At 43.8% G+C, this 17442-nt stretch overlaps 1 protein-coding gene across 2 annotated transcripts in view; it reads left to right on the top strand.

The window, feature by feature from the left end:
* SHC2 (SHC adaptor protein 2) overlaps positions 1-17442 on the top strand; it is a 197701-nt gene that overhangs the window by 145428 nt on the left and 34831 nt on the right. For both annotated transcript variants that reach the window (XM_063914465.1, XM_063914464.1), the window contains exons 5-10: positions 160-213; positions 299-350; positions 8232-8358; positions 9758-9944; positions 11148-11214; positions 11488-11652. In XM_063914465.1, coding sequence (XP_063770535.1) covers positions 160-213; positions 299-350; positions 8232-8358; positions 9758-9944; positions 11148-11214; positions 11488-11652 — 652 coding nt within the window. The remainder of the gene's footprint in view (positions 1-159; positions 214-298; positions 351-8231; positions 8359-9757; positions 9945-11147; positions 11215-11487; positions 11653-17442) is intronic.

The raw sequence follows: 17442 nt of genomic DNA, 5'->3' as shown, positions 1-17442 counted from the left end.
AGTCCTAAAAAAACGAGACTGTGCTGCGAAAATCGGGACAGTTGGGAGGTATGGCAAGGCTCCTAAAGTTAATTTTCTAGTGTTAACTGTAAAATATATCACCCTCTGAGGGCACACTAACTAGAATGACTTATATGTTGACATATGTTTTATATGCAGGTTATCGCCAATCATCACATGCAAGCCATCTCCTTTGCGTCAGGAGGGGACATGGTATGAGCTGCATGTCTTACATGTCTGATTGTTATCCGGGTTTTAGGGATGAGCGGAGACACTGATGTTTTTATTTCTCTTCCAGGACACAACAGATTATGTAGCTTACGTAGCCAAGGATCCAATTAACCAGAGAGGTAACTAATTCCTTCTTGCTATACCCTGCAATACCATATAGTGCCGCTTTGTAAGAATCCTGTACTGTATTCAGAAATGCTTCTCTTTAATAATATATAATTGAAATTGTCTATAATAAGTGGTATTTTTCCAACAACATAACAAATTACCTTTAGTATGACTATTGTTTATACTATTTCAGGCTCATTGTTTTTAATGTTATTTGTGTGTGTGTGTGTGTGTGTGTGTGTGTGTGTGTGTGTGTGTGTGTGTGTGTGTGTATATATATATATATATATATATATAAGACCCATTCTTGCTATCATTTTTGGAAACATACATTAGAATTAGGGTTGAGTTCTTATAAAACACTGATCTTCTGAGATTTTTGCCGTTGCGATTTAAAATGGCAACAGTATCAAATGCAAAACCTGGAATGCTTTTGTATACATACCTTCCATCAATTGTACTTTAGGAACCGGGAACCCTACGCCCATCTTTGAAAAGAGGGCATGGCCTTGGGGAGGAGCTTAGCCTCTTGACCCTTCCCTCATTTTCATCACTCAAGAGGCTTGCCCGGCACTGCCCCCAAGCTCTCCTCCCTGCATGGCCTGTAAGTGGGACAGTGTCCGAAAAGTAGGACTGTCCTGGATAAATTGAGACGTTTGGGAGGTATGTGTTTGTATAAAGTATTACTGACAGATTTAAGTCCAGCGGGTAAACCACTGAATATTGGGGGTCATTCCGAGTTGTTCGCTCTGTAAATTTCTTCGCATCGCAGCGATTTTCCGCTTATTGCGCATGTGCAATGTTCGCACTGCGACTGCGCCAAGTAAATTTGCTATGCAGTTAGGAATTTTACTCACGGCATTACGAGGTTTTTTCTTCGTTCTGGTGATCGTAATGTGATTGACAGGAAGTGGGTGTTTCTGGGTGGAAACTGGCCGTTTTATGGGAGTGTGTGAAAAAACGCTACCGTTTCTGGGAAAAACGCGGGAGTGGCTGGAGAAACGGAGGAGTGTCTGGGCGAACGCTGGATGTGTTTGTGACGTCAAACCAGGAACGACAAGCACTGAACTGATCGCACTGGCAGAGTAAGTCTCGAGCTACTCAGAAACTGCACAGAGAAGTCTTTTCGCAATATTGCGAATCTTTTGTTCGCAATTTTGCTAAGCTAAGATTCACTCCCAGTAGGCGGTGGCTTAGCGTGTGCAAAGCTGCTAAAAGCAGCTTGCGAGTGAACAACTCGGAATGAGGGCCATTGTTCGCTTTGGAAACCCAATCCTTTGTGAATACAACAGTCAACTCTTCCACATGGAAAAATCCAAATCAGAGTGAGGAGGTTGAATTGTTAAAAAAATCAATACATTGCAAATACAAAATATTCTAATAATATACATTTATGATCGGTTCTAAACAAATTAATGTAGTTTGTGTTCATAGGCCAACTGTTTTTTACCTACAAGACTGATACAAAATCTGATCCAACAAATGTGTCATTTTACATCCACATGCCAAACTGCTATATGTGGAAAATGTAATCACTCTGCATGGGTTAAATAGTATCATTGCTCAACAGGCAAATGTGCATTAGTACAATGACAAACCACTAAACATCTGCTCATGCTTGCCTACAGATTGGACCTCCCATCCAGGAGAAAGAAGGTGGGGTAAATTGGGTTGAGCATGATGATGTGATTTGCATAATCATCATCATCATAGCCCCGCCCATCTTCACACAGCACTTTTGTACTGCGTCATAAATCCTCTGCTTTCTTCACTAGGAAGTGGAACAATTATGGTATCCGCGAGGAAGAGTAGCCACAGTTATATGTTACATCGGATATGCTCCTAATATGCCCCACCCAGGGCCGGTGCAAGGTATATCGGCACCCTAGGCAAAATTTCAGTCTAACACCCTCCCCCCCCTTCCCCTCATTCCCCGCACCTCTCATTGCTTGTTTCACTCCCTGCCTGCTTCCTTGCCCCACTGCCTGCTTGATTCCTTCTCTCATCCCTGCACCTCTCACTAGCTTTAATTTCTTTAACCCCTAGCCCCTCTCCCCAATGCGATTTCTCATCCAATGCAGCGCCTTCCCCAAGCAGGGACACAGACATCTCAAATCAGGAGCACCACGGCAGTTATGGTGGCAATTTAAACTTAGCACAGTCACTGACACAGGAGTCACCCACTCTTGCACACAGTCACACACAGCATTCACCCACACACAGCATTCACCCAATGTCCCCCACACACAGCAGTCATTCACTGGCACCCACACACAGCATTCACCCAATGTCACCCACAATGTCACCCACACACAAACAATGCACCCAGTAGTGCTCACCTAGTGCCACCTCGCACTGCGCAGCTGGCTGTGAGGAGCCCGGGAGGCAGCTGTGTCCAGCCAGATATCTGGAAAAGTGTGGTACAGTCTGCACTAAAAACACAGCAGCATTGGGACCCGGGACATCCACCATGACCATGCGCCCTCCCGCCCCCGGCTGTTGCTGCTGTGTGGCTGACCCTGACATCGTGCGGAGCGGAGCTGAGCTGCAGCTACTGTACCGTACAGTAGCTGCAGCTCAGCTCCGCTCCGCTCGATGTCAGGTTCAGCCGCACAGCAGCAACAGCCGGGGGCGGGAGGGCGCATGGTCATGGTGGATGTCCCGGGTCCCAATGCTGCTGTGTTTTTAGTGCAAAAGGGGAAGTCTTGACCCTCCTCAGCCTGGCCCTGGCAGCCCTGGATGGTAGCAAGATGCAGGAGGTGGGGAGGCGGCGGGTAATGTTTGGGAGCACAATCGCGGGAGGAGGGGGGGGGGCAGGTAACAAGATGTGGAGGGGAAAAAGTAACATTCGGGAGCTCAATCGCGCGCAGGGGGGGACGCACGCACACACACACACACACATTCGGGAGCACAATCGTGGGGGGGGGGCGATTGCAGGTACAGGAGGAAGGAACAGTCAGTGATTAAAAATGGATGCATGATTCACTGACTCACTCACCTTGAACACAGGTGTGGGTGCTGACATCCCTGGCTGCTCCTCGTCTCTTAAAGAAGAGCAGGAGCTTGGCTGAGCTGAGGCGAGGCAAGGTAGAGTGATAAAGAAAGCGTTCTCTGTTTAATTCAGTGTGCAGTGCCGCCCTCCAGTGGTCGCCGCCCATAGGCAGCTGCCTAAAGCTGCCTAGTGGTAGCGCCAGCCCTGGCCCCACCATTCACTTGTCTGAGCTTTTAATTTACAATCAATGTCTAATTTTTCACACCCTTGGGTAAGAGTTGAGGAAATACATTATTTAATAAAGAAAACATATATCTATCTGGACATAATGTAAAGGTAAAGCTAATTGCTACATGTCTGTTTTATTGAAATAATACTACTGCAATTATTATTAAGCTGTAAGCGAGAGATGTTTCTAATTAATCACTATTTGATTGCTTAAGTCCAATCAGCAAATTTAATTAGTAACCCTGCAAGCACACACTATAAGAAACGTGGTCTTACAGCCAGAGGTTCCCAAACTTTGCCTTTACAGTCCAGGTTTTAAGGATATCCATGCTTCAGTCCATTGATTAAGGCAGTGATTCCCAAACTTTTCTGAATCACGTCGCCCTAGAGCATCAGACTTTGTATCACAGCACCCCTAGGCCAAAAGTTTTTTTATTGAGAAATTTAGAAAAAAAATATTAAATTAAGTAAATTATGTTTATATGTCATCCTTAGATTCAATTATGTGGTGAGGAACAAGATTTGCTACTGTTTGTCCACATATTTTATGGATGACAGCCACTAGCACTGGTGCATTGACAATAAACAGTTTGAATTGGTCCTGGACCACCAACCTGAGGTGCCCCTGCAAGTGTCCCGCGACACCCCAGGGTGCCACGGCACAGTTTGATATCCTTGCATGAGTCCATTGATTAAGGCTAACCATGCTTGAGTATCATTGTTATTCAAAGTTGTAAGCTCTTTATAGCTGATTTCCACTTTTATCAGTCACTGCTTGATTTACTGTAGGGTATAAGGGCTCACAGCAGAGAATAATTCCTCAATGTATATTTTAGGCAGTTTTCCTTTGTTGCTTCTCATAGAGCTCCTGCTCTGTGGTTGATCACTTGCGTTTATGGTATTAATCTCTAACATGCTTCCAGTTGCAGCATATCTAGCATCACAAGTTTTTGTAGAGTTACAAAATGCGATTTGTCTATGATTGAAGTGGTCTCTTAGGGGGTCATTCCGAGTTGTTCGCTCGGTAAAAATCTTCGCATCGCAGCGATTTTCCGCTTAATGCGCATGCGCAATGTCCGCACTGCGACTGCGCCAAGTAAATTTGCTATGCACTTAGGAATTTTACTCACGCTTTTTCTTCGTTCTGGCGATCGTAATGTGATTGACAGGAAATGGGTGTTACTGGGCGGAAACAGGCCGTTTTATGGGCGTGTGGAAAAAAACGCTACCGTTTCCGGAAAAAACGCAGGAGTGGCCAGAGAAACGGAGGAGTGTCTGGGCGAACGCTGGGTGTGTTTGTGACGTCAAACCAGGAACGACAAGCACTGAACTGATCGCAGAAGCCGAGTAAGTCTGGAGCTACTCAGAAACTGCTACGAGGTGAGTAATCGCTATATTGCGAATACATCGTTCGCAATTTTAAGATGCTAAGATTCACTCCCAGTAGGCGGCGGCTTAGCATGAGCAAATCTGCTAAAATCCGCTTGCGAGCGAACAACTCGGAATGACCCCCTTAAAACGGTACATATCTTAACGGGTTGGGTTTGGGATCCATGCGCAGTAATACCCCTTTCACACTGCCAGCAATATCCCTGGTTATTTCACGTGAATGCACAGCAACACGGGATATTGTGCTGTGTGAAAGCACCCAATTGAAAATACTTGGGTACAGTGACCCGGCATTTCAACCCAGGTAACGACAGAGTTGAACACGAGTTCAATCTGGCTCATGGTACAGTGTGAACGGCATAGGAAGAGCCAGCACTTGGAGATGATCTCATCTCCTAGCGCTGGCACGGTGCGTACCTGAAAGGGGTCAGACCGCCAATCTGAAAGGGGTCTCAGCCGGGCCACACCTATTCCCTTGCATTTACAGGTTCATGTGACTTTAGTGACTTGAACCAACTTTCGTCACAGCTGAAAGGCCTCCTGGCTCCTCAATCCATGTACCCATAGTCTATGTGGTCAATGTCTGCTACATTTAATGCTGATTCATTCCTTCTATTGTGCTTCCATGATGATTTACCATTTAGTTCACTTGCTCGGCATTCTGAGGCATTGGGCCGGATGTAATAACATACGAGTTGGCCGGAGGTGCGGGTTCACAGCCTAACTCAGTCTTATTTTAAAGTGGCAATCATTTACAAGGCATGGTTTTGCCTTGTAAATGATTGCCGCTTTAAAAGAAACGTAAAAGTAGAATAGAATTTTTAGCATTGGTCTCTACAGGTTTACAGTTAAGAGCTTTTGAAACTGCAGTAGCTTGGCCCGTACAATCTCTGTTAATAACTTCATAGCACAAAACTCCAAAGTCACTACTAGAAAATCATACTATGGCATAGGATTTTGCAGCATGGCCATGGCAACCTCTTAGTTGTCTACTTGCTACTTGGATGCCAACTAATGTTAACTCGTAAGATAGACAGCAATTTATATCTATCTATCTATCTATCTATCTATCTATCTATATATATATATATATATATATAAAAAATCATTCATAGGGATGTAGGAATCCAGACGGTCAGAATGCTGATGGATCCCCTGGAGGTAAGTACCAGGGTTGGGGTTATGGTTAGGCACAAGGGGGAGGGTTAATGTTAGAATGTCAGCGTGGAGGAAATTAGGCCCAGGGGGTAGTTAGGGTTAGGCGGAAAGGGATGGTTTAGCTTAGCCTGCATGAGTGGTAGGTTAGAAACATAGTATTTGATGGCAGATAAGAACCACTTGGCCCATCTAGTCTGCCCATGTACACGCACACTCTTACACTCTAGGATTAATATTTGTCAGGAGCCAATTAACCTACCAGTATATTTGGATTGTGGGAGGAAACCAAAGTACCCAGAGGAAACCCACGCAACATACAAACGTCACACAGTTAGTGCCGTGGTGGGAATCAAACCCATGACCTCAGTGCTATGAGGCAATGCTAACCATTACACCATCTGTACTGCTCCAGGCTGCATGAGAGGTAGGTTAGGGGTAGGATTACCCGGAAGCCAGCGGGACTCTGGCCGTTGGGAACCTGCTGTAGCTCACCTGATTGTCAGGATCCCAACTGCCAAGATTTCGTACCCAACCGCATTCATATTCTTGCACGCATTCTTCTTCTTGCCATATATAAAGTACGCCTCAGGTTGCTTATTTTCATTAAATCTTTGTCTTCATAACGCTTCTGTAAAACCACCCACCTTTCACATGCAGATGTTTTCCTGTGGATACATGCTGCTCCACAGCTAAGTCCATGGTCCTTGTAGCTTCATCATCTGGGTTGGAGTTATCACTTGAATCACTAATAACCTTCCATAGTTTTCCCCACTTTAAGTTTTTCCCACTTTTCCATGGCAAACTTCTAGGTAGCATAGTTTTCTGAGCCCATTACTTTAATTAAGCTAATACTTGCCCCATACATTTTTTTCTTGTATGAATAAAGGAATTTTCTGTACTCACTCAGATCCTCTTATTCTGTGTCACTGCAGCCCTTTTTCTTGGTAGTGCTAATCTTCCTGGGCAGATCTTATGATGTTAATAAGTGTCAGTGGTGTGCAGTGGAGGTTATTCCACACATCAAATAACTTGACCAGGGACTGGTTTATTAACTGGTAGAAAGCAGGAACAGAGTAACACAGGGTAAAACAATATGCAACAGGTACATAATGCAGTATCTCCAAAACTCTAAAGAGAGAGTTTAAACTATGATTTTATGTATAAATGCATGGACCCATGTAGAACAAGTTGAAAAACAGAATACATACTTGTCAGCAGTGTATCAATTAACAAACTGTGGACCTTATTCAGTAAGGATTGCAATTTCTGCTAAGAAGCAGTTGCTGCGATCAAATAGTTGCCGCCCAGAAATAGAGAAAAAAACGCCCATTGCAGAAATTGTGAATGCATTGCAATATGCGGGCTGATCGAGAAACCATACGCAATTACCGGAACATCGAAGATTTTTCCTATCGGCGCCAGGCAAGCTCGTCCACAATTCTTGCGACACAAGAGGCTGGAAGTGGTCCTCCTTAAAAACTCCTGGGCATGCCTGCGATTTTTCAGACACACCCAGAAAATGGCAGGTTTCCGCCCAGAAACCCTGTCTTCCAGTCAGTAAAACAGCGACTGCATTGCAATCACGATGTGTTTGCAATTTCGGTCGCTATTATTACTCATGCATGCGCAATGCAAACACTCTGCATGCGTAGTCATCGATAATGGGCTGGATTGCGATTCGCAAATTTTACACTCCTTACTGTATTAGGCCCTGTATGTGGGCAATATCATTCCAACGTTAATATGCTAACACTGCTTTAATGTTAAAGTGTTTTAACCGTCTCAGCAGTATAATTTTAAACATGGTGAAACAAAGAATACAACAACTACAATGGAATGAAGGTGAGAAAGATGATGATGATGATGATGATGCTAGAAGGGGGAATTAAAAGAATGAATATTTTGTGGTTGTACATAGTTTGCTATTGAAGGAGATAGTGAGGTATATAATGATTAGCATAAAACATCTGCCCATTATTCCTGTCCTTGTTTCACTCTTCAAACCATCTGTGGATTTCATTCCGGTGTTAATGTGTGTTTTTGTCTCTTGAACCACCCTTACTGTCCTTCTTTGAACCATCCCTGTCTTCCCATCTGTCCCTTTGTGTCCCCAAATCATCCACAGCCTGTCACATTCTGGAGTGCTGTGATGGGTTGGCCCAGAGTGTGATCAGCACTGTAGGACAAGCCTTTGAGTTGAGGTTCAAACAGTTCCTGCACAGTCCTCCCAAAGTGGCAGCACCCCCAGACAGGTAGGATGGGATCCCCATTTATCCTTCGCAACATTTTTTATTTGAGTCTTTAGCCCTAAATAATCTAATAAGGAAAACATTTTAAAGATATTGTAAGTCCAGAACCTAACACAAAATGTAATGCCACCGCAAAGCTATTAGCTACTTACACCTGCAGAGCTGGCACACCAATATTAAAAAAAATAGTGGGGATAATACTAACAGGTAAAACTGCTTTTCACACATAATATGATCTTAATTCAGAGCTGCATGCAACTCCATGCTGCTGACTGTTTCTTAGCAACTCTGCATGTGTCAGAGCCTGCATTTGGAACTTTGAGCAACCACAGGCTCTTACGCATCTCCACTTTCTACTGAGTGGGTGTAGTGGAGTGGCGAGTCCGATTGGGCATTTACAAGTAGGATGTGTTGGAATTGCTAAGCTATGCTGAGTTGTGCTTATGCAGAGTTGTGTCTGAGTTTAAATGGATCTCTTGAACCAAGGGTGCAAGTGATGCTATAAAGGCACCTTAATAGTGATGATGATGGATTGGGGCGGTTCAGTGACATAGATAGATGCAGAACTCCGAATCCAGACCAAGATACCAATATATTTCTGAGCGAGCAATGCATCAGCAAACACGGACCATTTGCATGCAACTATGAATTTATGAGTCTTTTTCACTTGTCTGACTTGGAAAGCTCTTAGGGGTATCCAATTGCTGTCGGAAACTGCCGTCTTGTCGGAAAGATGGCAGTTTCTGTCTGTTTTAGGTCGGAAGAGGTTCTGACCTATTCAATGCCGGCTATTTTTATCTGCCAAGTCGGGATTTCCCGACTTTTTGGAAAACACGTGGATTGTCTGAATCCACATATCTTGTCGGAAGCGCAGCCATACTCGACAGGTTTTAGCCCCGTTTCCGACAACTGAATACTGACCTGTCGGATCCTTTCCGTCGGAAAGGATCCGACAGGAATTGAATATACCTTAGACCAGGCATTCCCAACCACGGTCCTCAAGGCACACCAACAGTGCAGGTTTTAGTGATATCCAGGCTGCAGCACAGATGGTTAAATCAAATTAACTGAGCTACTAATTAAGTCACCTGTGCTGAAGCCTGGATATCACTAAAACCTGCACTGTTAGTGTGCCTTGAGGACCGAGGTTGGGAATGCCTGCCTTTAATTCTTATTTTTATATAAACACTTATTACTATTTACATATCACTAAGACACCTTGTTCACTTAGTTAGTTGGGGGATTGCATAGCTGCATATAGAGAAAACTACACACAATTAGACACTTTACTAAGGTACCGCATGCGTTCTTGCTAAAACATAGTAGACCTTTACCTCTTCTCTGTCCCTGTAACTTACAGTGTTACTTTTGCCTTCACAATTGTAATCTCTTGTTTTTACAGGATGGTGTTTGGGAGCGAGGAGCTGGCATGGGGAGTTGAGGAGGATCAAAGCTCTGAACACAACTATTACAATAATATCCCCGGCAAGGAACCCCCTCCAGGTGGAGTGCAAGACTGCAGGGTGAGGGACTCGGGTCAAACAAACCAGCCTAACACACAGATAACAAGCAATGGACAATGGCCACAGGTAGTGAGCAACTCTTTTCACACTTAATTACATCTCTCTGATCTTTAATGATGATATTGATGAGGCAGTAAATCCACATTATATATATATATATATATATATATATATATATATATAGATATATATACACACATGCTCAAATATAAAACCACAGCACTCACCACCCCAGAAGCGGGGCACACAAGTGCACTCATCACTCATAGGGTGGGGTGCACATAACCTCGGCACTCGCCACCCCAGAAGCGGGGTACACAAATGCACTTACCACTCATAGGGTGAGGTGCATGTAGCCCATGACCACATCACTCAAATACATACAAACAGAAAACCCAGCACTCACCATAGCAAGCTCACTTATTCTCAACACATCAATAAATAAATGATTGGGGTTTAGTTAGTGAATTGACCAATGCACGGAAGTCTGCAAACCGATCGCCAAGGTACACCACCTTCTTGCAGGTCCTACACTATCAGAGTCTTAAAACCTGGCAACTGTTTCACACATAATATAACTGCAAATATGCCTACTTGGTTTACTGTGCACCTGCCAAATACCTTGTGGGGTGGCGAGTGCTGTGGTTTTATATTTGTGTGTATATTGCAGGGTTAATCTATGGTTAACTCTTATTAACTGCGACCACTAGCTTTCTCATGCACCCCTATGTAGACTCTATTATCCCTAACCTGTGTCAGCTGTTCCTTAGTAATTTATCAGCTAGTGTCAGGTGACTAGTGTACCTTTAAAAGCCATAAGGTATTTGGCAGGTGCACATTAAATTAAGTAGGCATATTTGCAATTATATTATGTGTGAAACAGTTGGCAGGTTTTAAGACTCTGTGATAGTGTAGGACCTGCATGAAGGTGGGGTACCTTGGCGATCGGTTTGCAGGCTTTTGTGCAATGGCCAATTCACTAACTAAACCCCCATCAATTATTTATTGATGTGTTGAGGATAAGTGAGCTTGCTATGGTGAGTGCTGGGTTTTTTGTTTGCGTGTGTGTGTGTGTGTATATATATATATATATATATATATATATTGTTTTAAAGCTACATAATAAATCTATGAGTGTTTTAATAAAAACTGGCACCATAATGCATATATAAGTGTGAATGATGTTATGAAGCAGGAACAAATTACTTTTGCAGCATATCTGCATTTATAAATCGCCCCCATTGTTTCCGCCTATAATTCTCTTTGTAGGCGGGTTCTCCAGCCAGAAGACCACCAGTATCACAGTCTGGCTCACAATGGGAGCTGAAAGAACAGGGTGAGCTTTTTATGTGTTTTATTCAGCATGTTGCATTTAGAGTGCTTGCTCTCAACCCCATACTCAGGTCTTCCTAACAAAGCATGGTTTGTTAGCAGTGCACCCATCAACCTATTTATCCAACCACCCTCTTTGGTACCCCAACACTCTATCCACCTGTGTTTCTATAAAGAGATGCACAAAACATACTGTTGGTGAGTCCTGATTACAGGGTTGAGAGAAACCAGGGTAGAGTACATCAGGTTTCTGATTTCCATCATGCTCATTTCCTAGGGCCAACCAATGACTTATTCCAAGGTACCAATGGCCGGCCACTAGGACTCCGAGACTATGAGGAACACATGTATGTGAATACGCAGAGCTTGGATGGACTGAATACAGAAAAAGAGCCCTATATGATCCCGGAGGATAGTCCAAAGAAAGATCTCTTTGATATGCGTAAGTTGACACAGGGGTTTCAGTAACATTCATACATTCTCTTTTTAAAGGAAATCTGTAACATGGTTGTCTATTCTTATTTTATCTATACATTACATTGTGTTTTCTGAGCTTTCTGCCATATACCCTTTCCTGGTGGCTTCCTCATACTTCTCATGTGACACTGACAAGACAAATAAGCTATAGTATGATGTATAACAAATTCATCTAGGAGATAGCATAGCACGATACGCAGCTGACATGGGTGCCAAGGAGGGGTGTCTTCCTAGTGCTTATCCTGGGCAAATGGGGCCACAGTAGAATGCCATCTAATAATTGTGATAAGGTCTCTTGTAGAAGACATATAATGTATGTCCACATTTCTGAAAAAAGAGAACAGCTCCCTGTAACAACTGTGGACCTAATTCAGACCTGATCGCAGCAGCAAATTTGTTAGCAGATGCGCAAAACCATGTGCACTGCACGGGGGCAGATATAATGTGCTGAGAGAGTTAGATTTGGGTGGGTTATATTGTTTCTGTGCAGGGTAAATACTGGCTGCTTTATTTTTACACAGCATTTTAGATTTCAGCTTGATTACACCCCACCCAAATCTAACTCTCTCTGCACATGTTAAATCGTCCCCCCCCCTCCCTCCCCCTGCAGTGCACATGGTTTTGCCCATCTGATAACAAATATGCTGCTACGATCAGGTCTGAATTAGGCCCTGTGACAATTCTCTTACAATGTGTACCTCTACCATATCTGTAACCTACTACATGGAACTTCAGCACACACAGATTAAGGTTCAAGGAAGACAAATGGGAACATAAGGTGGAGTCTGAGGAGCCATTATTATCTTTCCTTACGGTAAGTACTTCTATAGGAGTCCCATATTGCCTTCTATATGCAGTCCACTTGTCAATTGTCAATAGCGAAGAAGAAAGATGTCAATCTGTCTTCATACAAAAGCAACAAATGCATAAATCAATAAATCAGATAAATGGTTTTCCTTATTATGACAAATGGGACACCATAAACAAGGAGGGACAATTTATTGTTATATTTAAACATACATTTAACGGTATATTAGCTCCAAAAAAATCTCTTTTTGCACTTCTGTATTATTATGATAAATAACCCTGTGTTGTACAGTTGCAAAAGAATAGGTGGCTGTGCAATCAGGAAATAGTTGAAAGTGTTGTCTATTATCAATGCCATAATTAGCCTGATATTACAGCATGTGTGATCCAAACATTACCGCTATACCCCCAACACTAATCAATTTAAAATAAATAATTCTCATCAGAGATGGATTACGGCCATGGGGGCATTGGGCACTTAACACAGGCAGACTCAAAAGGGCAACATTTGTGACATGGGGACCTCATCCTCATGTGCATGCCTTGGCCATGCACACAAGAAGGTTGCATAGCCACCCCCATTTAATATCTTGCTGGTGGCTTGCACACTGCTTCCCCAGCTGCTAGTCTGCCCTCCATACCATTCCTCTAGCTCACAGATGGGACAGTACATGAAAAATAGGAACGTCCCACCAAAAATGTGATGGTTGGGGAGGGGGAGGGGGGGGGGGTAATGCATAGTCAACACACATAGCCACATACATATATACAATCACACACATATATGCACTTATACAGTCACACGCACATACATATATTGTCACAGACACACATATATATACATATATACATTCAGTCAGTCAGTCACATGCACACTGTCACATACATAAGTACAGTCACACACCTATATACAGTCACATACATATACATACAGTCACATACATACATACATACATACATACATATATACATACTCACACACATGTACAAATACATTCAGTTGCACACATACACACTTGCGGATTTATGGGGACACCAAGGCACGTGTGCCCCCCCTCCACCGCTCCTTGTCATTTAGGAGATTTTATTTATTTATTTATTTTTTAAATGTGACCACTTGCCTGGAGACACCAGACTGGGCTATGCCTACAGAGCAGCTGCAGTCAACTATATCAGAGGGACCTCCTGGTACCCCTACACCCTCAGGTCCACACCCAGAGTGTCCCAATCTTTGTTGCCCACAGTGGCACTCCCCCAACAGGTTTGCATTGCAGGACTGTGCACGTCTCCTGATATACCCTGCAGTCTGTTTCTGTAGAGCAGCTTCGGGCAGGGGGGTTAGCTGCGCATGCAGTGAGCCAGCTTCATACAGTCAGGCTGCGCAGCACTCCTCTTGCCAAATCCACCACAGCACAGCTCAGACAGCACACTGTGCTGCCGCTGCTGTGGACTAACAAGGGAGGTTGCTAAGGGCTACTGCTCCCTACATGATATGCCAGCGGCAGGTTAGTTGAAGGGTTATGGGAGGGGTAATTGTTCTCCCCTCCTGCTGGCCTCCTGATTGATCCCCTACCTCCTGACTGCCCCCTCTGTGCAGTGTGTGTAACCACCAATGTATGTAACCCTATGCAGTACAGTGTAACCTTGTGTATGTGTGCTGGAACAGTAGAGTGAAACCCTCTTTGTGCACTAGAGCAGTGCAGTGTAACCCAGTTTGTGTGTGCTGGAGCAGGTCAGTGTAACCCGGTGTGTGTGTGCTGGAGCAGTGCAGTGTTACCCAGTGTATGTATCTACAACTACTGTGAACATTATGTGTATAAGGGACACTACTAATGTGGGCATTATGTGTATAAGGAGCACTACTATTGTGGGTATTATGTGTAAGGGACACTACTACTGTGGGCATTATTTGTATAAGGGGCACTTATACTGTGGGTATTATGCACTACTACCGTGGACATTATGTGTAAGGGGTACTACTACTGTGGGCATTATGTGTATAAGGGGCACTACTACTGTGGACATTGTGTGTATAATGGGCACAACTACTGTGTGTATTATGTGTAAGCGACATTACTGCTGTGGGCATTATGTGTAAGGGCAACTACTCCTGTGGCTATCATGTGTATAGGGGGCACTACTGTGGCCATTCTGTGTATAAGGGGCGCTGCTGTGGGGATTTGGTATGAAAACCTGACTGTCGGGATCCCGGCGGTTGAAATTCAGACACCCAGAATTCCGACAGTCAGAATCCCAACCTCGAGCGCAGCATGTCCTCTCGCAGGCTCGCTCGCCACACTATTATATTCCCCCTCAGGTGGGGGAATTCCCGGGCGGTGGTCGTTATTTCGACTGCTGGCATTTTCCCTGCTGTCGGGATTCCAGTGTCTGTATTTCAACCGCCGGGATCCCGTCGTTCACATCACTGCTGTGGGCATTGTATATAAGCAGCACTACTGTTTGGCAGTATGTGTAAGGGGCACTACTGTGGAAATAATGTGTATAAGGGGCACTACCCTATTCTCAGCAACTGGCCCTCCTCTTCTAGGTCTGTCCCATATCCATTGCAATTGGAGCAGCTGGAGCATACGCTCAGGCTTCATCTGTGCACACACTGAGTAGACGGGACTGTCACTCACTGACTTTCAGTCTCCCACTATCTCTCCCCATCACCCACTGCCTCTTCCCTGCATCACTAACTATCCATCACCCTCTATATCTGGTCACCCTCCGCCTTTCCAAGGCTTCACCCTCCCCCCATCATACGGATATGGCATTCCCTTTGAAGCCACTCCCCTTGTTGTGGGGCCACACTCACTTTAACCCCCCACTTCTGTCATGGTACCCCCCCTTCCCTGTCATTTTGTTCTGGATCCATCCCTGCACATTTACATATCGACAGACAAACAGTATAGTGTCCCCCTTCCCTCTTACCTTACACTAATCTGGTATACACACTGTCTGCTGCAGCTCCTCCCTTCCTCTCATCTATTTGTCCCCCTTAAGCCGACTCTGATTATCGGTCATATTGGTAAATGCAACAAGAAAGTGAATTCAGATCACCACATTATCCTGTTTGTGTGAACAGGCTGCAGTTATGTCAGAAGTGTTTCACCTGAGGAACCTAACTTCTGGACCTTGTCTACAATGACCACATCAGATGTTGTCAGTTTTTTACATCGGTAATGTCATTTGGCACTCATAGGGTCTGATTCCTAGCCATGGAAGCCTGATTTCTTTCCTTAAGCTAATGTGAGAGTTCATAAAGCGAATGAGGGGGTTCTTGTGACTGCAAAAAGAAACTCATTCCGCCCATTGATTTTACACCAGCTGCCACAATTGTCATCATTATCAGCATGTGCTGTATACAAAAACTGCCCATTTGCCTCCTGCTCAGAGACCTGTCCACTTGGCAAGGACTGTCCTTTAGTTCATAGCTCACCAGGTAAGAAGATGCAGAACTGTTTTGTACAATGCAGAATTTGCTGCTGCCTTGGTCTTGCCCTGCATACTTAGTTCTTCTCTAATAACAGGTGCATTCATACAAAGCATGAAACATTACATGAACAAGTCTGAGAGACCACATAACTGACTCTTTCTAAAGACATGGAAATTATATTTTAGCAATGTCAGCGTGCTGAGTTAATATGTAATTAGTTCTGGTCATTATCAATATTGGCTACATTCTCAATGTATATAGACATAAAGGGAGTTGCCTAGTTGAAAAGGAAATTACACAATTTCAGAAATGTGGAACAATTTATAGCAAACTACAATAGTACCAGATGGGAGGGAGAGATAATGTGAGTGTGTGATAAGTGACAAAGCTAACTAAATAGTCTGTAAGTTATAGTACTCACACATGTACTGTATATACAGAGATAATACAGTAAATAGTGACAGTATGGTGGTCACATAACATGGAATATACAAGTTGTGGCCTAAAAAAAACCCAAAAAATTTATGTCTGCCATTTTTGTGTCATTGTCCATTGTCATGTCTCAGAAAAGTCAGCCCCAACACTGACACTCATGGCGCTGTGATAAATAATTCTGCAAATACAGATGGAAATAGATATTCACACTCTAAGGGGGAGGTTCAAATGTTTGAAAAGACAGTTGGGAGTCTGTTTTTTCCTATCTAATAGACTGGAAAAAACAGACACCCAACCGACTTTTCAAACATTTGAATCTTCCCCTATGAGTGCATTAATCCACCGCAGCTGCACGTAATAAGGGTTTGGTTAGGACCCCTGTTAGGCTGACAGAAAAAAACAATAAAGAGATGGTTACTTATATCACATCAAATATATATATATATATATATATATATATATATATATAAAAGCATACAATTCAGCCGGCACTCCACGCTTCTCACCAGCTGGTCCCGGTGTCCAGTGCAATATTCCTCAGCATATCCACACAATAGGCACGGCACTCCAGGGACTCGTTCCAATGAAGCTTTTATTTAGGTGCTGTTATCAACATGTTTCGGGGCATTCACCCCTTCGTCAGGACACACCAAAACTAACAAGACATACATACAAATGACATTTATATACCTGATACCGAACCTCACCTGCTGCCGGCGTCCGCATCCACAGCCGCTCCTGCTGATTCACTCCCGGTGTCTCACTTCCGGGTTACGCAAGACGTGGTTGCCAAGCAACCACAAGCTTGCGCTCCTGTCCTGTAAGCCCGGCTTCCGTGTCATCCAGCAGTTCAGCATATGGGCAGACCTGGCAGAATAAACAAAGTGTGTTTAAAAACAGTGTTAAAAACGTTTGCTTGACAGCGTATAAGACTGGATTATCTAAACATTAACATACTCTATTACTTCTCCTACAGCAATCAGTTAACCATATTAACCATTCACCCATTAGCTCTCTAAGTCATATATGGATGCATCTGATTCTGTCTTTTAGTACTAAAGCTGTATGCATAAC

Source organism: Pseudophryne corroboree, chromosome 1 (assembly GCF_028390025.1).
Source record: "Pseudophryne corroboree isolate aPseCor3 chromosome 1, aPseCor3.hap2, whole genome shotgun sequence".
NCBI lineage: Eukaryota > Metazoa > Chordata > Amphibia > Anura > Myobatrachidae > Pseudophryne > Pseudophryne corroboree.
This window is presented reverse-complemented; position numbering and strand designations above follow the sequence as displayed.